Source organism: Cyanistes caeruleus, chromosome 10, assembly GCF_971803275.1.
Source record: "Cyanistes caeruleus chromosome 10, bCyaCae1.hap1.1, whole genome shotgun sequence".
In the NCBI taxonomy this organism is placed as follows: domain Eukaryota; kingdom Metazoa; phylum Chordata; class Aves; order Passeriformes; family Paridae; genus Cyanistes; species Cyanistes caeruleus.
In genome coordinates, this window is record NC_141710.1 from 21,969,844 (window position 1) to 21,994,516 (window position 24,673).

The 24,673-nt window shown below is 41.7% G+C and overlaps 1 protein-coding gene across 3 annotated transcripts in view; it reads right to left on the reverse strand.

Moving 5' to 3' along the window:
- Nucleotides 1-739: 739 nt before the first annotated feature.
- SERPINI1 (serpin family I member 1) overlaps nucleotides 740-24,673 on the reverse strand; it is a 44,456-nt gene continuing 20,522 nt past the window's right edge. For all 3 annotated transcript variants that reach the window (XM_086844276.1, XM_086844274.1, XM_086844275.1), the window contains 8 exons: nucleotides 21,124-21,391; nucleotides 19,605-19,835; nucleotides 16,938-17,132; nucleotides 15,945-16,149; nucleotides 8,942-9,039; nucleotides 4,045-4,131; nucleotides 2,770-2,859; nucleotides 740-1,516 (listed from right to left, as the gene is read on the reverse strand). In XM_086844276.1, the coding sequence (XP_086700402.1) occupies nucleotides 1,440-1,516; nucleotides 2,770-2,859; nucleotides 4,045-4,131; nucleotides 8,942-9,039; nucleotides 15,945-16,149; nucleotides 16,938-17,132; nucleotides 19,605-19,835; nucleotides 21,124-21,373 (1,233 nt within the window). In that variant the 5' untranslated portion in view covers nucleotides 21,374-21,391 and the 3' untranslated portion in view covers nucleotides 740-1,439. The remainder of the gene's footprint in view (nucleotides 1,517-2,769; nucleotides 2,860-4,044; nucleotides 4,132-8,941; nucleotides 9,040-15,944; nucleotides 16,150-16,937; nucleotides 17,133-19,604; nucleotides 19,836-21,123; nucleotides 21,392-24,673) is intronic.

Genomic DNA, 24,673 nt, shown 5'->3' on the forward strand with positions numbered 1-24,673 from the left:
AGGAAGGGCTGGAGATGTGTTCCAAAGCCCTTTCTCCAAGGGAACGTTCCCATCTCCACAGAGAACATCGCTCACGTCCCGGTCTGACCTGCAGGAGCTGCACCAGCAGTAGAAAAAGAGTGAACAATGTGTCAGATTTTGGAAGTTCTCCTTGCATGAATAACTTTGGGAGCAATATCTCTGCTGTTCTGAAGTGACTGCCAGAGAAGCCTGGAACTGTACTTCAGCCAAAATGCATTTGTTCCCATAGAATTCCAAAGACAAAACTCCTGTTGACTGAGAAAAACCCATTTATTTTCCAAAGCTTTGTATTTATGATCTGTTTCAAAGGAGCTCCTCCCTCCTATTCTCTCTCACCTTTTTAATAACCTCTTTTCTTTTTGTATTTTGCACACTGAGGGAGGAAATAATTCCATGTCTCTCTGCTGACAGTGGGTACTGTTCCTCCTCTTCCAAATGGAAACAGCAACTAATGCCCTTGCTGATATTTCCTTGTGCTATGGATCATTCTCCTCTCTGTCACTCTATTCTAAAGAAAAAGTTAGGAAATTAAAAGGAGGATATTTCTTCTTTTGATATTTATTCATGACTTTTATTTATGACTAGAACATTTTTAGACAATTTTAAGTTGGGGTGGTTTTTGGTGGTTTTTTTTTTTGAGAAAGAACATTCTAGAGCCCTGAAATGAGAAACTGAGGAGTAGAACTGCTGTGGGGGAGAAAAAATATGTCCACACGAATGCCATTACTACTGAACTCCTTTACTTCAGTCACACACAGAGCTTTCTACACTGACAGGTCTCAAATATTCATGCGATCGGGTTTTATTGGCATCAACACTTAGGGGAGGTCAGTGGCAGAGTCACATGCAGGAGCATCCAGAAAAGCAGCACTTGAGAATCACGTGGGAGAGTTCACACAAAGTCTAGCACAGTCAGAGAATCAAATCCACTCGGCTCAGTTTGCTCCATTTTCTCTGATGGAGCAGTGCAGCACAGGCTGTGATGTCCCTGCTGTGCCAGGGACAGGATGAGATCACAGTGTCCACATGTGCTTCTTCAGCTCTAGAAATGCCCACCAAGCTTTGCCATTTGCATTATTCAGAGCTGCACACATTCTGCTCCTGTCTCATTGATCAAGTCAGTCTTTGGACTGTAAAAAAATTACAAATAAAGGATTTGCAGTTTTCTGCTTTACAACTCACTAGAACAAGAAACAATTGTTGACATGTACACAACTTTATTTTAAGGACACAGCAATCACAATGACAGAAACAGAACCATTACTTTAATACTGTAAGCTTTCCTCTGGGAACTGACTCGCACACAGTTAGATCCAAAAGCGTTTTGAAACAGTATCTTGGGGGAAAACACAGCAAACCTTAATATATTAACTTCAAACTTTATGTGCTTATCTCCTCCTTTTGGTAGCTGGTGGCAGTTAAAGCTTTTCAAAGTCATGGCCACTTGAATTCATTGCCTCGGGGTGCATTACCCTTCCCATGAATAACACGGTACCTGTGGAGAAAGTGGGAAAGGAGGAAGGCAGGGAAAGGTGTCAGAAGCAAAGAAGCTGAGGATTGAAGATGATGAATACCAACAATAACCTCTAGAGCAGTGCTGTGTGATTGTTACAAGAACAAATGCCTCAGAACTTGGTACAAGACATGGCTCAAGAGCTCTGCTTGAAGACAGCAACCAAACCTGAGCACTTGGGCTTGTCTGGAGAGGAAGGGCAGTCAACAGGATTTTTTCAACAGGTTTCCAACCTCAGATTTCTGGATTAGTAACAAGCTTTGAGCCTTTAGCCACAGTTGTTGGCAACCCCTCTTACTACATGCAACAAGAGTTCTGCAATTTAAGACCTGCCCCAAAGTGACCAGGTTCCACTCTGTCCTGATTTGAACTTTTCTTTTCCAGGAGATTTTTGGATACTGAGTAGCAATGAAGGCCGGATACCCTCCTCCAGGTATACTTTCTGTCTAATGTGTCCACAGCAGTAAGAATATTCAATTTTATTAGGGTTAAAACCCCCTAAGAGTTGGTATCCTGCCTTGCTGGCCTGGTTTCAGCTGGGATGGATTTTATTCTCCTCTCAGTGGCTCGTTCAGTGCTGTGCTTGAATGAAGTCCCACAAGTGACTCTGCCTAACCAGACTAAACCTCACTGCCACTGAATGGTTTAGTAAACACTGATCCTGTGATGGGAGCACAAATACAGACCCATAAAAACTCCGTGGGTGCACAGCAGTGTTTTATCACCCAGTCACATCCACATCATTACAGCAAATTACAAATATGAGACTCAGGAATTACTTAATCCTTGCCCCTTTTGCTGCTGAGTGCTGCTCTCATCCCTCACCTGCCACAGAGCACTTGGAGAGCACAACAGAATTGTTCCCAGCTGTAATGTCCCTCCATTATGTAAATCATTTGATTCTGGGAATGTATTTCACTGCTCTGACCGCAGCCAAGCTCTCAGGGAGTGCAATGATTATGGATACTGAGGGCAGTAACACTCTGTTCTCACAACAGAAATGGTGAATTTTTCGTTTCTGTGAGCGTTTTTCAGGGTTATGTCAGATGTTGGTGTTCTATTTGGACAAAGATTCAGGGCCATGGAGAGGGTGAGTCTTTCAACATTGGGCATTTTAAAATAAACTGAGGGAAATTCATAATACAAGCCCAGCCCATTGGTCAAAACATGCAATTTTCCTTTGACTGCTTGAGGATGTGCTGTGAAAAACTTAGAGAAGTCTGCAATACTCTCACCTGTTCTTCTGTTTCTGACCAAAAAGAAGAAGGGATGGTCCACTATGACCTGGGGGTAGAGCACTGCCATTCTGCTGATGGCAATCATTCCTAGAGGAAACAGAACACAGAACTTTGTCAAACAGCTCTGCCTGTTCTCCTGCTCTTCCTGCAGCCACTGAAGTCCCACACTCAACCAAAAAACAGCAGGAAAATATTCACTGAAAAGGAAAGAGACCTGCAGAGTAATTGCCTATTCTGGCTTTAAGAATGATTAACAATTCAGAGTGCTGCAATTTCCCAGGCTGAGGGAGCAGCATATAAATTTTAAGATCCAGAGCCTTCAGAGGAGTTATGAGTCCTGCTCACTCACAGAGGGAAGTGCACTGCATTAACCAGCACTGCTGACCTGTTTTACACAGTGGAGAGGGAAAGGGAACCCTTAATAACTAGGGAATATGCAAAAAATTAAACAGGCTGATCCTGCAGCTTTTGGCTGGTGTCTTTAAATAATGCAGAGCTGAAGGTAAAATTATCTGTCAATCAGGCAGAATTTGGCCCTTTGTTATTTTTATTTGGAGGTGCATGGATTTCTCCAGGATATTATTACTAATTCCTAGTGTTTCATTTACTTCTAAATTTTCACTCTGCTGTTCATAAAGACTGAAGTATGTCCATAGAGACAGCTGGGCACGATTCAGCACAGACCTGGCAAGTAATTCTTCCTTTCCTCAAAGTCTGGCAAAGTAGAGGCAATTAGAAATCACCTAATGATACATATGGACAACAAATGGAACTTATTTTCATGTGACAATCATGTAAACCAAGCACCTTCCCTCAGCATTAACAGGGGACAGCTCTGCTTGTGCATTCAGCACTTCCCATCTCATATCTCTGAATATGAGCTGCATTAAAATGCAGCTGCCACAACAACCCTCATCCTCCCTCTAACTCTGCTGGATCAAATGCCTCTGACCATCTCAATTAGCAGGTGAAAAATGATGAAAGCTCAAGTTCCATAAAGGAAACATAAACTGCAGTCTGTACTCTCCTGACAATCAGAAACAAAATAAAGAAGAGGTTTTTCAGAGGATGCTCAAAATTCTTTGTAAAACATGTTACAAAAATGCCAACACTTCTGATTTGCAGAATTCTCTTCTGCAAGCAACACACTTGCTATGCTGTGTCTCCATGCTGCTATTTAGCTTTCCTGGCTATACAGCAAATCAGTTGTAAAAAATTAATTAGCACAGAATACTCAGACATTTGATTTAATTCTGCTTTTCAGTCAGGTACCTGAGGCAGCAGCAGCTTCTGATCCTTCCTCATTAACTTCTAGAAATGCCTTGTGAAATGCCTTTGCAAGGTAAAGTTCTTTGTTATCTGCAGAGGAAAGGGGAACATATTTCAAGTGGCTCAACAATAAGATTGAAGCATTTAAAGAACCCTCCCCAAACACTGCCAAAAACCCAACACTATTATCCACCTTCTGCACCAGGCAGGGAAGGAGATGAACTCCCTTGCATTAAAACACCTTCTACCAATACCTTTTAACAGCAGAATTTACCTCACTCACATTTGTAATGCTTTCCTGCATCATGGATATTAAAATAGCTCAGGACTACCTGGAGCCCAGTATAGCAGAGAGGGTAAAAACAGCCCTTGGAATCAAGATTTTAAATACAATTAGTGGGAAAAACTATTATGTCATTAAAGGCAAATACTTAGACTTAAAAATATTCATTTCTGCACTAGGTACAACACAGACTTCCTCCAGGAAAATGAGGTCTTTTCCTTCTTCCTCTATTATATTTACAAGAAGCTGAAGATAAATATTTATTGCAAGAAGCACCACAGAGCTGGTTTTTTTCAAACTTGTTTGTTTCCCATCCTTTGTCAGTATTTTAATTCCAGTCCCAGCCTGCTCCTGCTGCAGTCAGTGAATGTTTCACTGGTTTGTGTTGGATGCTGAAGGATCAGCTCTACTGGAATACTCAGTAATACCAACGCCACGAGGAGCAGCAGTTGGAGAAGTCTTTCCCCAGCAGATCTCATTTGCTGCTCTGTACACTCAGCACTGAATTAAACCTCCCAGTTCTGCTGCTGCACTTCAATCACACCAACAGAAGCCCCAGATCATCCCCTCTGGGACTGTGTGCAATAAAACACAGATGAGGCTGTTGATACCAGTTCTAGACTTCAGCCCTAAGCCTTCAGCAATGCTGTCCTGAAAGCTGGGATCAAGCTCCTACCCTGTTCCTTTAAAACATGGGACATGTGCAGCACCCACTTGTCTTTAACATTAAGCAAAACTCTTAAATCCAAATACATTTTAATGTTCATTAACAAAGAAACGCCCACTTAGCCTAATCATGTATTTCAATTAATTCTTTATTACTGCAACACTGAAGCCTGATCCTGAGCTCTGTAATATTCACAGAAATATTCCACATTTTTTCTCCCAGTGCTTTATTTTGCATAGTTTGGTGGTGCATATGGAACTCCAAGGTGTATTCCTGATGGGAAACAGCATCTCAGAAGATTGGTCTCCACCTGATGGGCTCAGAGCCCTAATTCTGAGAGCACAAACATTGCAAACATTTGCCATCAGCTATAAAAGGTTTTCTACTTGTGAATGCTTTCAAGATCTGAGTATTAAAACCAACATTTAAAGTTGACAGGAACACAGAAAGTGCCTCTGCTGATAAGAGCAGTAGATCCAGTTACCAGCTATGGAACTGTTGCTTCAGAAGAAGATGGGAAAAGCCCTGTGGATGGAAACTGCAGCACAACTTAAAAGAAAAAAATACCCTCTCACCCAGCATGTGCCTTATACCCTAAGCCAAGTTTCTATACACAGAGGGCCTTAATTCAGTGTAGTATAGAGACTTCTGATTGCCCTGGAGCCATTTCATTTTTTTTCAGTCCTGCCAATCTCAAGAAACACCCAGCAAAGATCCCTGTGGTTAAGTTTTTCATGAGAGAAGCACTTTCTATTTGTTTTCCATTTGTTGCCTTTCACTTCATTGGATATCTTTGTCCTTGGATGATGAAAAGAGCAATTCCACATCCCAAATTACCTTCTCTAGATTCTTCTCTTTATATTGCCACTAGCACATCCTTCCCATTCATCTCTCCCTGCAGTGAATGAATCTATTTTCCTATGAAAGCACAATGTTGTCCCTGGGAGTTCAGGCAGCCTTTCCTTTGATCCAGGTTGTGAGTGTCACATCCCTGCTGCCACGCTCCCATCTCACACCCATCTCCTCAGGATTATCCACCTTTCCTTGCAGCTTTCCCAGGGGCTCACCTGAGCATCTCCCATCACTTCATTTCTCTCCAGGAGCTTCTCTGATTGTGGATTTCCACAAGAACCAGCCTGACTTGGTTGTGACTATCTCAGGGAAGTCCCCTGGGGATTTGGTGCCAAAGTTTCAGCTTTGTGCAGGCCCAAGGCTGACCCATGGGGAGTGGGAGGGAGCTGGAGCTGCCCCCTAATGAACACGACTCTGCTGGCACCACACTTCATTTGTCACTACTCTCCATATGTCTGCAAACTCCCACTCAGCTGCCAACTGGCTGCTCTGCAAGTCTCATTTTAAAAAAAAAATACCATGTGGGTTTATATTGGCTCTTCTTGCTTAGGCTGTCCCAGAAAAATTATATGGATGTCAGTCAAGACTTCCAAGAGTTATTTACTGGACTGATGCTCTCCTAACTACTTCATGTTGTGAAAGGAAGTCACTGAGATCCCTTTGCTGCTCGCTGGCACCCAGGTCAGCTTGCATTAAAAGCAGCTGCTTTTAAGGTTCTATAAAACAGACAGGAATATTATAATCATTTGAAGGAGAAGGGGAGTTTTAGTATTGAAATTAGTTCAATGCTAAGTCTTGAGTGGTGTTAAAACACTCAAGCAGCAAATTGATGTGATATGATAAAATCACAATGATAACATCTCAAATAGCAGGAGTTGTTTCAAGATTATTTTGGACACCTGATGGAATCAGATGCAAGTAAACACTGTCAGAGTCTTTTCTGAAAGTGAGAGCCAGGATACAGGAGAGCTGACAGCCCAACAGGAATGTCCTCCTACTCACTCGTGGCAATTGTCAAAGAACTTAATTTCTACAAGGGAGTAACATTTGAAAAGTGCACCTGGATTAACACTTTTCTCTTTGGCTGCTCAGAATCCAGACATTCCTGAAGGTAAAGCTGCTCCTTCTGGCTCCATTTTTCAAATTGAGGGGAAACAGCAAAAAATTCTGAATATTGAAAAATAATCCTGTCATTTGGTTTATATCCACTAAAGCCACACAGAATTTTGCTGAGCTCACCAATCTGCCTGCATCTGGTGACAGGATTAGGGTCACTCTGAAATTGCAATGCCAGAGCAGCAGAAAAAGGAGGAGAGGATTTTGAAACACAACCAAATTTCTCAAAAATCTCTTTAGATTTAATTTGATTTATATTTTCCTAAATTAAATGTCCAGTTAAAGATTTTGTTGAAATACCTGCATTTAAGGCCTCATGAAGTGCCAGATTTTCCAGAGGGCTGACCCTGAGATGCACATAAGTTTCCAACTTCCACTTCCCTGCTACCTGATGTCCCTTTCAGGGGTCTGTAAAAGTCAGCTTTAAACAATTTGTCTTTATGACTTATTCTCCCTTCCTTCACCCATATTTTAAATTATGAAAATTAGAAAGAATGAAAGTATTCTGTATTTAAATTAATTAAAACTTAATTTAGACAGCATCATCTGTGGGGTTTTCATTAAAGACATTACCTCAAAACCATTTTTTCATGCTTAATTTACAAATAACCTTTTCATGCCCAGGTGGAACAACCTGTTTTCAGTGAAAAGCAGGAAAGCTACAATAAAACCCATGAATTTTCTCTATACACTGCTCTATACTTAAGTAACAAGTAAATCTTTAAAGAGGAGTTAATTCAGTCATGCAGAAAACAGTGTTTTGATTTTGCACAGTACAATTGTCAGAAATATAAAACTTTAAACAAATCATTAGTCACATGGATTGAGAGACAAGCACATGATTCTTTCTGCCAACCTCTTGATAAATAGATGGCCCTGATATATAAATGAATTTTACACAGATCTAAATAAAAGCCAGGTGCTGCCTTTGTGGTTCCCTGTGCATTTTCTGTTCTCCTTGGAGCTTTTTCTCAAGTAAATAATTTCCCATAAATAGACCAGAATTTAGTGGGAAGCTGACTTTTCTTTGAGCTGACAGAGGAATTGAAGGTGTTTTTCAGAAAAATGCTATTTCTTTGAAAAAAGGTGTTTTTCATTTATTTAAACTCTTTTCATATTAGCTAAAGCCAGCTTTTCCCCAGTTTCACTGGAAAAATGGAAGTGGCAAACCAGTGGAATAAGCTACATGATACACTATAAAGAATATTCCAAACATAGCAAAAATGAAAGGATATGAACATCACAAATATTCCTCTGTGAATGTGGGAGGAAGGTCTGCCTTTATTACCAGTGTGTTTTGACTGAGGCACGCAGGTGTGATTGTCCCAGGGTTAGACAAGAACCTACCTGGATGGCTGGGGAGTATCACAGAGAGCTAAAAACCCCCCAAATCTTACAGGTGGCAGTGTGCCACCTCAATACAGAGCAGCTGTGGCTGACCCTGGATCCCTGGAAGTGTCCAAGGCCAGGCTGGACAGGGCTTGGAGCAACCCAGGATAGCAGAAGGTGTCCCTGCCCATGGCAGGGGGTGGAATGAGAGGTTCTTTATGGTCTCTTCCAACCCAAACCATTCTGTGACTCTATGAACAGCTTTAGGAGGTATTAAAAGCATAAATATCTCATTTCCACATGGATTTTAAAAGGTATTGAATATTTCAACTTCTGCTGAATGCAGGTGGCATTTGTAACTAAATGGCTTTTATCTCCAAACTCTTCCTTCCCGTGCTGCTTCCAGGTATCTGGGGAGAGGAATTAATTGTGCAGCAGCTCAATGCTCCTCACGCTGGGAACAAACCAGAGCGACCCCCTGGGTGTGAATCCCATCTGCCACCCGTGCACTGCTCCATGGTGCAGCTGCCTCTTGCAGGGGATCACACTTTGTCTCCAGTTCTAATGAGACCCAGTTCTGAAGCACTCAGAGTGAACTTTCCCAGGTGAAAAATGTATTTCCTCATCTACCTCGAGAGACAAGAAGTTCTTACCAGACATGGCAGTGAGGTCAGCGCTGCTGCTGAACAGCTCTGTAATTCCCAGACCTCTCCAGACATCCTTCAGATCAATTTCCTGTTCTACTGTGAACCTGGAGAATGGAAGAGAAAATTATAAAAAGCCAGATGTAAGCACTACTTACCGTTATTAGAAGATTAAATTTTCTAGGTGAAAACACCACGATAAATAATGCAAAGTAGGAGATCCGGTGCTAGTGACACCTTCCAAAAAATGCTTATAAACAAATGAGTTTACTCACAGCTGGATTTTTTTCTAATATAGAAGCAATCAAAAATATGCTAATGGTATGTGCAGACCCTGCCCATAAAACTGCAGTGTAAAATTATGCAGCAGCTAATGGAAATGCTTACTTTTTACACAAGAGGTTTTCTCTAAAACCTGAATTTAATTGCGCAGATACTAGAACAGAATATCAAATGAGGCAAAGGACAGCAGAACTTCCCAGAGAGCTGCTGGCAAAGGAGGAGTAAGAAAGATACTCCATTTTTACTTTGATAGCAGAAGAAAGACCAACTATGAATATGAATATAAAGCATTTCTGATTCAGCTTCTAATTAGTGTGGTGGCACAATTGTAATTGGGTTTTGATTGTGAGTAAAGAGTGGGGAAAACAAATAGTTGTTAGTGTAAATGCACTGAGTATAACCTGACAAAAACTCTCTTCTAGGCTGGGTTAGTGTGTTGGAAGGACAAACTAAGATCTATCCTGAGGGCAGAATTTTGGACAACCTGGGACAGTGGAAAACAAGCAAAAGCTTGTTCCATTTACAGACTGATTTTCAAACATTGTAAAAGCTATGCCTGGTGTCAGTAAAACAAAAAAAAACCTTTATGCATGGCCAGAAAGAGACTGGACAGCTGGAGAAACAGAGAAATATGGCAGAAAAATATTAGTAATGGCAGCCCCAAGCAGAAAATACCAGATGTCTCCTGATAAACACAGGAGAGTGACTATAACTGCTTGCATGGGGTGAGTTCTGGGTGCTCTGGAGAATGCCCAGATGAATTATAGTGATTTACAACGTGCTGGCAGTGGCTGGCTGTAGCTGTCCAACACAAAGCATGAGCTGTAGGACGCTGTTCTGCTTTCTGCAGCCACTGCTCAGTCCTTGGTGACAGGGCAAAGAAGTGCTAGAAGCAAATCAAAGTTCTTCTGTGCAATCTCCTTTTTTTGGGATTAAACTCCCCAAGTCCATGGAAAAACATGTTCTTTTCAGGTGAAAGTCTGGCCCAGAGCTGTGGGCAGAGCACAGCTGATGAAAAGCTGAGATGTCCAACACCTTGGCATGCACCAGCCTTGGCAGCTTGAATAAGAATCATCTGCACATCAAGCAGAACTGGATAAGAGTCAAGTGGATCTTCCTCACTTGCACAAACCTGAAACAAATCCAGTACATAATCTACTTTCATAATGAACTTATAAATGACACTGGAAGCCAAAAATCTGGGGTGGAATGGATATCATCCAGAATTATCATTATCCAGAGAAGAATTTTAGGACTTAAAATGGGATCTGGAGATAGTTCAGGCCTGATAAATCACTGGTGGCATTAGCAGTGCTCATGTACCCTGCCCAGACCAATTCCAGGGCATGCAAGGAATAAAAACACAGGAACTGATTCTTGTGGTTTTATTGCCTTGGAAGTTCTCTAAAGAATCAGAAGAGACCAACAAAAATTCAAGTACTGAAGAAGCCTCTCATGGTATTCTGGCAGCTTCTGCATCAGTTACTGTGGTAACAAGTCTACAAGTTGCTCATTCAATCAAATGTCCCTGACCTTTAGGCTCTAAAACTAAAACCGCTTTTACTCTCACAAGATATTTGTAAAACGTGTCCAGAACTACTTTAAAGACTTTGGTAAAAACCATAAAAATGATGAATTGAGACTTGATTCCCAAAGCCATAGAACAGTCCAGTCCAGAAGTCCTGCTTTGCACAGTAAAGAAGTCCACCGAAAATAAACTCAGAAATATTTCCTTCTATATTATATTTACATTAAAATGTTTTGAAAACCACTTCCAACTGTACATACCACACAGAGAATGCAAACGAATGTTAAAATGCATTTTATAAAAATTTCAGTGCTGTCTGTTTCCCTTTTTGATTTTTATTTCACCCCAAAATTAAATGTATCAAGCTTTCAACACAATTTAGGTAGGAGCCAGCAGCGTCAAATCAGTACGGAATATCAGGATAAGAAAGCAGCAAGCAAAGTCTGCATGGAAAACAAATTTTGAGGTAAAAAATAAGAAAAATAACTGCAAACAAAGCATCTTTTTCCAACTGCAGGGCATCAAAGCGAGACAGGCATGGAAGGCGGGTGGGTTTGAGTCTCTGCCATCAGACAGCAAACACACTCGTGCTCAGCAGTGCAACGTGACCCAGAAAGCAGCTGTGGCACAGGATGCTCCTGCACACCGAGCAAGGGGGAGGCTTGGGAGAGTTTAGGGAAAAAGATAAACCTGGGAAGCCTCACTGAACGTGGATCTGAGGAAAGGGAAACAAACAGGTCGATTATAAAGCCAAAGGATGCCTGGGGAAGGACAGCAGCAGCCACTGGGGCCTCCCTGCCTGCAACCTCCAAAGGCAAATCCTGGGCAGGTAGATGAGTGAAGGGCTGCCCAGCAGCTCCAGAGGTGAGCTCCTGCTTTTTATGACCAACAAAACAGATCAAAAATACCACAGCAGCTGTACAAATATCAAATGATCCCTTCACGAAAATAAACCTAATTACTTCCCTTCTTGGAGTTTTGTCTTGTGGTAAAAGCCCACTCCAAACAGATCTCCCCTCTTTCCTCATGTTCTGGAAAGCAGTGAGAGGAACAGATCAATTATTAATGAGATTTCCGATATTTTAGCTGACATCACAACAGGCCTTTTCTCAAAAGTAACAGGGCAGCTTCCACACTCTGAAATTTAATTTCAGGCTCTGCAGTTTGACATAAACATTCAGCAGGAGTTACCCCTCAGTCAGATCTGGATTTCTGTGCACTCCTTACAGACAGTGAGGATGGCATTCAAAATCAAAGCTGACAACCTAGAGCACAGAACTGACATTCCATCTCATTTCCCAGACTTTGGCAATGTTGAGCTCCACGATACTACCCCTGACACTTGGTTATTTGCACTGTTTGTTGCACATAACGAACCAGATGGTAATTTTTGATTTCCCCCACAATCTCTTAGGAACTCCTGATGCTAAAAATACTCTGAAAATCTGATTTAAATACTTCAGTATCAAAAATCACGGAATAGTAGCAACTGAGAGCTTTAAAAACCACAAAGGGAAGTCTGAGAAACAGACACTGAAGAGAAGATTAGGTGGAGAAACCAGCAATTCTCTGGAGATTTTAGCAGAGAATCAGGACATTGTAATGAAATTTAAAACTTGCACAAGCATTAGAATAAAATGATGCATTTATGTCACTGACATTCTGTAGTTATGCATTAACACTCCACATCAGACCATCTTCTACTTTAGAGCTTTTAAGAAAGAAAAAAAGATGTCTTCATCTTCTGTGGTGTCATGCAACCCTTTAAACACTGAATTTTCTGTGATTTTTAGATGCTCAGGATCCACAGAGCCAAGGAGGATGAGGGTACAGGGTCTGTTCATGCAGGAGAGGGGAACTGCAGCCTGGAGTGATCCACCCCAAACACCATCATTTCAAAATTCCAAAGGGTTCTGAGTGAGCCAAAGCAAAAAAATCCCAGGTTTTTAGATTGGTTCTGATGGATGAAATCCTGCTGAAGGACAGTCAAACAGAGGAATGGCTGCAGTGCCTGACATCAATATTCCTGCTTGGAGAACAGGCCCTGGGGACTGAGGCACTGTTTGCACCCAGGCTGCAGTGCCAAGCTGTCAGCTGCTATCAGTTCCAGCATCCCGGCTGGAATTTCAGCCAGGTTGTCCCCAGGTGCTAGAAGCAGCCTCCAGGATTTCATACTCTGAAAACAAACAAGCAAAGAGAGCAGAAAAAACCCCACTAACAACAAAACCAGGCAAAAAAACCCATTCAGCTGTTCTGGGCAGGGGAAGCAAGGCAGATTGTGGGGCTTTCTCTGGAAAGATCCTTCCTTCCAGGGCTAAATCTGCAGGACCTGGGTGGGAATGTATTCCAGAGGGAGTTTTGTGCCTCTTCTGTGCTTGGATCTCAAGGACCATCAGCACTGGCCCATTCCTCATCAAAAGGGGACTTGAGACAGCAGGTTAAAAAGTAAAACCAGAAAGCTCAAGGATTTTTTCTTTCATTTTGGTTTGGATTTTCATTGTGGGGTGTTTTTAGTGCTTGCTGTTTCTCTCTTTTAAAGAAAGCAACCTTCAGCTAACACCACTTATCATTTTGGCACCATCTGAAGATTTTAAAGCTATTTTAAATGCACAAAAAAGCAAGAAGGTTGTTTCAGAAATTTGGGCACACTGGAACAATCCTTAAGAGGAGATCTGCAAACTGTAGCACCACTAGTAGGTATCAGCTCCTCCCATGCTCTTCAAGTAATTTATGTTGGAGAGACAGCTTTGTAAATTAGATTCATGGTCTGTTTCACTCCTATGCAAAAAGTGGATTAAAATGTTGATCATTTTAGTCTGGGTTAAACTGGAAACAATGACTTGGAAATGAAAATGAGGAAGTATAATTTAACAATTCTGTACAAATCTCTCCTTTGCCATTAAGAGGAATAATACACAATTTCATTTGCACACAGATAATGCAGACAGAAATTGCAAAGTTGTGATTAACTCTGCTTTGGCAAGTCATTCAGTCCCATTACAAATGTATAAGTTTAAAAAATGTTCACTTTATAATTGGATAGCATCTCTCAAGATATAAAAATTTAATTTTATTCCACTGCTGCTTTCAATTTCTCAGTGGACAGAGCCTGGAGGCCACATTTCATAACATGCCTTTCTGAGTCACAGCATCAAATATTTATGAAGTGTTTATTTAGAGCATTGACAAAATCCTGTAGATCACCTCTGAATCCCTAAAGGGAACCCAACACCTTGGGAGCAATTAATATCTGGATTTTTTGTAAGGAGTCTGTGGAATTCCTATACAGAATTCCAAGCTCAGGATAGTTCTTTTGTAATCTGAAAACACTGAAGGTGATTAGCATGTGTTTCTACCTGGTTTGCCTCTGTATAGCCTGAATTTGCAGGTGTTTATCCCATTCTTTCAGGTTCTTGGATAAGAACCAAGCAGCCTGAGGGCAGAATAAATAAGGACATTTTATGATCACACAAACCCCAGGCCTCAAATTCCCATCTTAGAATCTGGCTCCAGAGAACCCTGGAGTCTCTGCTAACAGAACCCCAAATCACCAATAAAAACTAAATCCAAGTCATAAACATAATTAATATGTTTTCAATGCCATTCCTGTGTTTAGATACTGAAGAGACTCTCATTTTTAGAGATTCTCTCCATAATCAGTGGAGGATCTCCATGATCTGCTGTGGCTCTCCCACTCCAGAAATTCTTGGAGAGAAGGTGCCCAACTTCAGCATTTGGTGCACAGGCTGCTGTGCCAGGTATAAAAGGAAAGCTGAAGGATGGAAGAATCCTCAGATTTTTCATAAATATCTGGGTTTGCCCAAGCCTACAGGAAAAGCAGCCTAAGAGAAAACTCCCCTCTCACGTGTTTTAGTGGACTTCCAGAGGCCTCTGGGACCTGAAGCTCCAAGAGAAAAACAAGAAACAAATCCCAGGAACAGCGTCCAGCGGGTTCAGTCTGTGTACAACCTGCAGTGCAGCTCTTTGCCACTCTCCCTGCTTCTTCAAAGAAACTGGGGCTTAAAATAACAGAAACTTATTATGGGGAGTGAAAAACAGCCCCAAAATGCTGCTGGACCCTCCACTCTCTGCCTTTAAGCTCTACAGAGAAGTGGATTCCATCTGAGTTTGGGATCAGAGCACGCTGACAGCACCAGTCCAACTGAACCTAATTCATCCTGGCTGGCCTCGTTTATTGTGCTCAGCTCCTGGCCAGGGATCCCTGCCTGGGAAAGGATGGACTGCAGGGAGTCTGAACCTGTGAAATGGAACAAGCTCACATCTCCAAGTCACCTGAAATCAAAGAACTTTTTTAATGATTAAAGGAAACACTTGGGTTTATTTTTTCTGCAGCCACATACCCAGTGCACGGTGCCACAAAAATGATGTGATTCCTTTCAGAGATGGGCTCCATTGTTACATAAACACTTCCATGAAATCATCATGAATCACTTGAAGGACAATGTGATCCAGCTGTACATTATTAGTGACACTGAGTAGTAAACAACTCTGCTACCAAGGCAGGCAGAGCACAGGCATGAGAAATAGCTGAAGGTGGATGAAGTAGGATTCCAGGAAAGATCCTAACGGTGCATGTGGGCAAATCTGCACTGAGCACACAGCCTCTGTCTGCAAATGGACTGGCAAATTCCAGCCCTTCTGGTACTGATGTCTCATTATTCTTTGCTGCACTGAGGAGAAAAAGCATCACTTCTTGCAGCTGGGAAAAAAAACAACCCAAAATTGACTGGAATTACCCCTCAGCATTCATCCATTTGTATCTGCACAGACACACCACTAGAACTTCTGAAAATAGCAGCACATAGAAATCTAATTAGCACCTAAATGAAACATTTGGTAGTTCAGACTTCCAATATTTCTGTGGCTCCTATCTAAATGGAACTTATCCATAATGAGTTCTGCACTACTCTGTGCATCATTCTGAGTGGATGTACCTCTGATGAGGGAACTTTCCTTTCTGGAGAGCTCTCCTCTGAAAGGGGTGCAGATGCAGTGCAGGTGTGCTGCTGAAATAACCAGCACTCTGCACTGCACTCCCCAGGCCTTGCTGTCAAAGCCACCCTCCCATAGGTGCTGCATCACTCCAGGCTTGAGCAAGATCAGTTCAAGTTTTCCCTACTCTGCTCCTCCAGCACTTTGGATGCAATTCCCCCTTCCAGTGACACAGGAGCACGCTCTCACCTTGGCAAATACACTTCCACTTTTTGCTTCTTCACAGAATTAGCCCATTCATTAATCAAGGAGGCCTTGACCAGTGGTTCCAGTGTGGCCAGGGGAACCTCCTGCCTGGAAAGGACGATCATCATGCTGATCTCATCTCCCTCATAGGGTATTTCCAGGACCTGATAGATCCCTCCTGCTTCGTTGGAGCCATCACTGAACTCTCCTAGAGGACAAGAACAACAAAAACCCTGTTAGAACAATTTCCTTCTGTCATTAGTTTAAATAGGCCTAATCCTAGGTAGTATTTACTAGATACTGGAACTAAAAATGACCCTCTTTATTCTGTATAAAATTTATATTGGTTTCTTCATCACAGAATTTGAGGCTTACATTTGATTTCTTAAAGAATGCAAGTTCAAGTTATCACACAGTTTGTAGATAATCACAGTTCTGGGACATAACTTTCAGTGGTTAGGCAGAGAAAAGACTAAAATTTAAGGCTGCTGAGACTTTCAGGGAAATGGGCAGAATTTTTTATTCAGGAGAGAGGATTTTTCAGTGATGGGATTGAGCAAAACGGTGCCAGTGCCAGACATTTTAAAACCCACTTGGAGTTCAAGCTCCAACTAAAAATGATCATTAGTTTTGCTGTTCAAAGAACCTCTATTTTACCGGTCCAACAGTAATGAGCAAACATTATTCATTTGAATGTTTAGCACAGCACAAGAAAAATATTTTTGTGATAAGCTCAAGAATTGCGAAGAGCTTAAATCCAATGGATAAACATTCTGAAATCCATCCTGTGGCACCAAGCAAGTCATTATAAATGTTGCTACCAGTTATAATACACACATTAGGGAAGATAAAACCCAACTCTGAGTCCCTTCTTTGGGCAAGCAGCACATTAAAAATTCTAGGTGGAAGAAGAGACAACAATACAAATGGATATTACTGCAACAAACCCATTAAGTGAAGATTTAGTGGCTCCAAATTGCTAAAGGTCTAACTCACCGTAGTAGAACTCTCCCTGTTGGTACATCATTGGAATTTGCACTTCACTTTCATCATCTTTAGTGAAAGAAAAAGTTCTGGTATTTTCAGGCCTGAACTGTGACTTCCAGTTGCCTTTAAAGTAGATTGCATTGATGAGAGCCAAATGAGTTAGAGCACCAAAGTCTCTTGAAGACACAAAATCTTTGATCATACCTAAAAAGAAACCCAGCTGTCAGTCTGCATGTCAAAGTGAGCATTAAATCCAAACTTAAGGCAGCTTGAAAAATGCAGGAAAATAAAAAGCAGTGTTAACATGTAATTTCCAATTCAGATGTTTCATTAAATCTCCAATTAAAGTGCCAGTGTTTTGTAAACCTAAATCACAGTGTAGGTGTGCAAAGCCTTCCATCAAGTACGTGTTAGGCAACTGTTTCTTGATCACTACTAAATATACCCTACAAGGAAGTCACATGGAAAAAGAGTCACATTTGGAATGTTTGCCCTGCTGCTACGAAACAGTTCAGCACTTCCATCTTAAGGTCAGAACTTGTACAAACTTTGGCTCCAATCCAGAGAAGCACTTAAATGAGTGCTTGATTTAAAGGGATTTAAGTGCACCCACTGCAGCTTCACCTGGGCCAGTTCTGAAGGAGCGATGCATGCAGTGATCTGATGAATTCAAAGCCAGGATTGAGCATCAAAAATCCACATAAATTCCCAGCATTTGTTCCAGTGACATTAGCTCTTGAAAAGCAAAAGAGGAAAACCATCTAGCATCTGCTCTATTCATGGGAGGTTCAGCAGCTGAGCATGGCAGCTGCTTTGCTCCTACTCCTGAATAAGTCATTTGCATCAGAATGCAGTCTGGTACCTGCTGTAGCTCATCTCAAATGCCTTGCATTTCACCAAAATCATTCCCAGCTTGGTAAACTGGGAGCACTGACCAGATCTGTCACTGTTCTTCTGGAAATACAGCCTCCTTCAGATTACTTTCTTGCTCACTTCTATTTTTAGCTGACATTGCAATGCAAAGTGTTAAAATAAACACATTCCTCGGTCTGATTATTACTCCTTAATCCATGGTTTAAAAAACAAATTAATTCTGCTTTCTGGAGCATATGATCCTGACTAACTGGTGTGAAATTTGTGTATCACAGGGCTGGATTTCTTCCGGGTTGCTGTTTGTACTTCATTTTATCTCGAAAGTTCTAAGGAGGGAGGTGTGACCACTACTCACTTGGAGTTGGAAAAAAAACAAAAGGGAAACCAAGAAGGAAAACATTTCTAGATCTCTAGCTGGTACTCATATTTCTTTGTGTTTTTTCAGCCACATCTTGTTAATACATTAATGAAATGTTTAGACTTTTTCTGCCCAGAGAAACCTTTGATGGTTCTGTTTTCTGCTCCGAGCCTCCCATCATGCTGAACGTGCTGGAACTGGAAAACCTGCCTGTGCTGTGCCCCTTTCCTAAGGGGGAAATCAGAGACAAGGAGTGGGCAGGGACCAGCTGAGGGACTGGAACCATCCCAGCCTGACACCAAGAGCCCCACAGCTGCCCTGGTGGGCCCTGCTTCTCCTTTTCCCTCAGACAGACACTAAATCCATGGAAACACTCTGCAATCTGCTGCATCACTTACACACAGCTATTTCTGCAGCCTGAGAGAAAGGGCAGTTTGTTAGGAACAGAATGGCTGCTGTGTTCCCTTGAAAAAAAACTAGACCATTTTCAAAATGGAATAAAAGCATTGCAGGAGGTGCTTTTCCACTTTGGAGCTGTGCTTTTCCATAAAGCATTATGGATTCTTAAGTGCTCAGACTACAAGGGGATGTGTTAATTCCTTCCAGGTGACTCCAATCCCTTCAGATTCCCAATGGTACAAATGTGTCAGAGCCAGACCTCCATGAATTACTGTTAAAATATCAAGCTTCAGAATGGGCCAGATGAACCAGAATGCGAACATGCTTTGATCCCTACACCAGGAGACTCCCAGCTATTGGGACTCAGCATGGATCCAGGAAATGCCACCTCTCTGGGAGCTGCCAAGCCAAGCCAGCACCATGCAGCTCTCAATGTGCATATTTACAACAGTAATTTTGTGCTTAACTCCCCTGCTGCAAATTTGTGTTGTGAAACTGTTGATAGCGTTCCTAAAATCAACTACCCTCTCAACATGCTATCTCGTTTCCTCACACTGAAAAATATTACATTACACACTCTGATTTTGTGGTTCAAAATTATCTTTTTATTCCCTACTATTCTATTTCTCAGTACCTTGTGAGTATGAGCTCCTCAGAGGAGGAATGATACTCCACACATCCAAAGCATGAGCCAATAACCCCTCTGCAGACAACTTTTCTGCCATTAGCAATAATACTTCTCATGTTTTTTAACATTTAAAATACTATCAAAATGCCTACCATTAAAACAGTCTCATTCAATAAATGTTACAGATGGTAAGAACAGAGAACAAATATTCAAATAGATGCCACATGATCAACAATGACTAATGTGACAGATCATTCCTACACAGGAAAAAATAGAAATACTAGAATTCTTTTCCTGGGAGGAGAAACTTCAGTCTCAGAACAGATAAAAGCCAAAGCACCAACCCAACATCACTGCACAAGTTTGGGAGCAGAAACACTTCCTGCAGGAAGTCTACAAAAGGATCACATGGACTTACTATTTGTGTGATTCTCCACCCATTTATTGATCTGAGTAGCAACAGCTGCACTTTGGCTGAAATCTACATTCTCTACATCAGCCTTAAAGTATTTTTTCACCAGCTGCAGGAATTTGTCGCTGACATGAAACCCGTTCTGCACGTAGAGGGAGTTGGCGATGTCCAGCACGTAGTGACTTTCTTCAGCGGTTGCCATGTCAGAAAGGTCCTTCAGGAAGGCAAACTCCTCACCTGGGGAAGGGAAAGAACAGCTTCAGTGGCTCAGAAAGGAAAATTATTCCATGACTTTTCTGCTGAAAATTCACAAAAATGTTTTATGCAAAGGAAAGACATCTTTTTTAAACAAACTTGTTTCTAAACCTACACACACCTTCAGATCTGAAGGAATAATCTCCAAGATCATATTACTTAGAGCCTGTATTTTCTACTAGCTAAAATTATTCTAATTAATGAGACATTTGAGTCCCACCAGGGGCAAAGCTATTAGTGGAAATTTTTTCTACACCGAAAGAGAAATTTAGAAAGTTCTTCTTACAGGTTCCATTTCTAAGTCTTGCCATCAAAAATTCATAACAAAACTTCTGTTCCATCCTAGCCAGTTGTTTTAAGAAAAATTAACTTCAAATCTTGAAACTAAGGACCTCCCATAGTCTTTTCTATGCCAAAAGCAGGTCTAGAATTTCTCAGGATCTTTAGTGGGGCAGTACAGAACCCTTGGCAGGTAATGAGGAATTCTGGATAGGACTAAAACAGTCTGATTTAAAACAGGAAGCTTGTACTGCTGCATCATATGCCTGAAGGTGAAATTTTTAATTTAAAACCCAACAAAATAAACCTTAAAAACTGATTGCTATTGTATATTCCAAGCAGAAATCATGGGAACACTTTTACTCATATCTCAGAATAGTGAACAGCCCAGAAAAAATCAACTGCACAACTCCCTCCATTACAGCTAAGGGATAATTAATTATTGTTTTAAAGAAACAATGTAGAACTCAGTTGGTGCTGCAGCCTCCACAGAGAGGCATCAGCTCTGCAGCGGTTCTGACAAACACATTTTGATGTCTGTGTTCAGAAATTCCTCCCCAAGATCCTTTCAGTGAAGATTCCAAATCTAGAACACTGCATAAGAAATTTCACTCAGGTTTCAAACCTCTTACTTGGATGTCAGTAGAAGCAATTTTGCTGAAACTACTTCTTTCCTTACCAGCTTTCATTATAATCCCTAAAAACAATGCTCCTAAAAAATCCTCTCTTTCTAGAGGCCAAGGCAAGTTTATTTTGCAGCAGAAACCAAGATGAGCAGTGTGAGCTGCAACTGTTGAAGATTCAGGTACCCTAGACAGGGTTTTAGGTCAGGGTCTCTCAGCTCATGCAGAACCCACATGTTTGAGCCTGCCCAGGCCATCAAGGACACCGAGAAATCCAGTGATTAATAACCCATGGACATGAGCAGCCACTCCCACCCTTGCTCCTGTTTCTCTAACACAAAAGGTATGACTTGATGGAAAGGCCTCACCGTTTTTCAAGCTGTCAAACCCCAAGGAATGTCGGATTTCCTTCAAGGTGGTTCCATGGGCTCCCAGCTCCACCATTCCCATGGCTATGGCAATGCTCAGAGGGGAGAACAGGATGTTCTCATCCTCCCTCGTGGCTCGCAGCTGGTTGTAAATGTTCACAGAGAGCTCAGAAATGGTTTCATCAGGAAAATTGGTCTTGAAGGCTTCGCTTTGCAAAGCGAGCAAAGACAGCAGTCCAAGGAAATACATGTCTTGAGATTTTAAGGCCTGCAAGATGAATTTGAGACAAAATAAGATTGCTTGAATAATATAAAATCAACTTGAAAGAAAGAAGAATAGTCAACTTCTTAATCTTAAATCTGTGGGGGAAGAAAATCCCTAGAGCTCAATGCACAATGCAGTTATTTGGAGGAGACACCGTTACAGCATAAGTAATGATCTATTTTCACACACAAAAAACCTCCTGTATGTTTGTGAAGTCTTCCAGCCCCAGACTTCTACAGAAAAAGACCCCAAAGACAGCAAGCCCTTCCCTACTTCCCTTTGGAATTGTGGCTGTTCAGCAATGTTGACCTGGTTTGTATTTCTGCACTTCTCCACCAAGAAGACCCAGAAATGTGCTATTTCTTTCATTTGACCTTCTAGTAAGATGCAACTTGTTTATCTAAGTCATTCCAAGCCCCCAACAAGTAAAACTGTTTCAGACACTGCCAAAGAGCTGGCTGACACCCCTGACAAAGTTACTGCTCCGTGATGTTGCTCAGTTGCAAAACACATGGCAAGCGGCCAAAAATTCTTTGAAAGAAAAAGGAAAAATATCAATCATGCCTTAGTTACCAAATAAACCCCTTTTTGTTAGTAAATACCAGTGAGAAGCTGGGTAGCTCTGCTAGCTGGGAGTCAACCCTCGCTCAGAGAGCCTCAGAGGACAAAGGTACTGCACAGTGAGAAAGATCCAACAGCGGGAACAAGGATGGAAACTAAATTTAAAAAAGGGTTAGCACTGATGCTTCTGACTAATCCATCCTCCCCGCTTTGCTGAAATGCTCTGGGATAAGCAACAGTTCTCACTCTACCCCAGTTTAGCTCATCACACAACTACTGATAGTAGAATTCCAGCTCCTGGAGCAGGGAATGTGTAACTTTATCCTTCCATTTTTATTTTCCTTTAAACTCTGTGCTACCTTGGCATGCAACCCACTACTGCTGCAAGTCTTGGGTGAGAAACAGCAACCACCAGAGCTCCCGTTCCAATTCCTTCCCTCTGCTACTCTGTCTCCAAGACACAACAGAGCAAATCCTGCTGAAGCAGGGGGTTGGACAGGACAAGGCTCAGAGCTTTATCCACAAGTGTTTACAAGTTGTTGTGCCAGGCTGCAGGGCTCGTCAGCACTGCACAGATTTGTGTGAATGCTGCTGCTCGGCCGAATCGATTTGCATGCAGCCAGCCCAAGTGCCTCTCCTTATGCTTCCCAGCCATCCTGGGGCTGCATTACCAGGGGTTTTATAGACATGACACAAAGTAAGCTTTATACAACATTTATATTCTGCATTTCATCTTCAAAGGCCTATGTAGCATTATCTAATTCACTCACACAGCACTGAATGATCCATAATTTAAGTGTTATTACTCGCATTTTATAGCTGAGGAAATACAAAGAACAACAGGGTACACACACGTGCCTTGGCAGCCACTGGTGCCAGCACTAGTTAAGATTCCTCCTGTCCCCCAGCCTCCATCAGCCTTTTGTTCAGTCCTGAACTGGGAAAATCGAAGAGATGAACCAGTGCAGCAATCCCACATGGTTCAGTGGAAAAGGAAAGCCTGGCTGCTCCCCTGCCCCTCATCTCTTTTCCTCTGATTCTTTCCACATATGTAAGAAATATTCCCCTTTCTACATTTCCAATAAATTATCTATGGTGGCAACACTTCTGTGGATTACTTGATCAATCTTCCTCTGATACTTAGTAAGATAGCAAAAATGTCCACTGAAGGCTCTTATTCCATTTAGGAACAGCACAGATAAGTCATAAAAGCCTAAAGCACCAGCTTTAATCCTTCTGTCTGCATGTTCCAGTGCTCTGACAGAACTACCCAGCACCTCACTGCTGCCCAATGCAAAACACCAGTTTGACCATCACTATTTATCTCAGAAACACTGAGACACTATTTATAACCCTAAACATTATCAACACACCACAAACTTCCCCAACAACTGCTTAATAGCAGTTCATTTTTTTAACCTGCCCATTTATAAATTATTGACTTAAGGATATTAATGTTTCTGTTACAGAAAATAGCTGGATTTCTCTGTGATCATGGGCATTGTAGATTTCTTTATTTAAAAGCCCTGGAGCATGTCTCTGCCAGTGTTACATAAGACTTCAGCCAGCACAGCACCGTGATAGACTGAGCACAGGTATTATTCTCTTATCCTAAAAGCTGCACTAGGCAAGAAAAGCTTAACAAACCTCCATCACACAGGTCTATAGTGGCACCAGAAATGGTACTCAGGAAACAGATAAGCAGGAGCTCATCTTCCTTTTGTTGAGGATGAGCCCAAATTTGGGAGCTCTCCCACCCTAATCTATACAAACAAGTGGTGCAGCTCAGTATGGATGCAATTATACAGAGAGCTAAAGCTCTCCACTCCTGGATCAAGAAGAGCTCAAGCTCACTTGGAGACCTGATGTGGTTAAAACAGATGTGAAATAATCTGCAATTTTCAAAAAGGGAAGTCCCCCAGCCTTGCAGTGGCAGAGGCAGCTGTTCAGCACTCCATCTCTGATCTCTGTCCTACGTACTACTGCCAGACAGGCTTAAATAATTGCATAGGGGAAGGAGGGGAGAAATTTATACATCTTAATTAAGTGTTTAACATGCAGGTCAGACTGTCTGAAAGATAATAAAATATTTGTTATTAGACAATGCTGGAACCCCAACATTATACACAAATCAAAATCATATTTCTACGTGACCACTCACCAAAAGCTCCTCATGTGAAATAATTAAGCTGTATTACTTTTCATTATTTAGCTGGACAGAAAATAGATTAAGTACATAGATGGAGACAAATAGAATTTATACTGAAATGCTCTTAAAAAGACAAAGTACCAAAATTATGTTTTTAACTACAAGCCAAATCCCACTGATGGCAATACAAGAGGCTGAACTGTGCAGAATAGAAGTTCCCAGTAGGAATGAATTAAAACCAAACAATTTAGATTTCCTCCCCTGCCCTTCCACATCATTTTAGTCTAGAGAGGTTTTCTAATGAAGTTCAGAGTGAAGTTCCCCATACAGACACCAAGGGGAAAGGAAGACAGGGAGGCAGGAATGAACACATGGATACAGGCAGAGAATTCATCAGCTCGTTTGCTGGCAATGCTCTCTAAAGTGAAAATATAAAAATAAGTGAATGAGTCCAATGCAAGGGAAGATGCTTTAAAGCAAGCTAAAGATCTGTGGGTGCTGGTCAGTGGGGAGGAGGCTGTAAAACACCACAGACATCTGATCAATCCTTGCCAACCGGTGTGAAAACGGTCTCA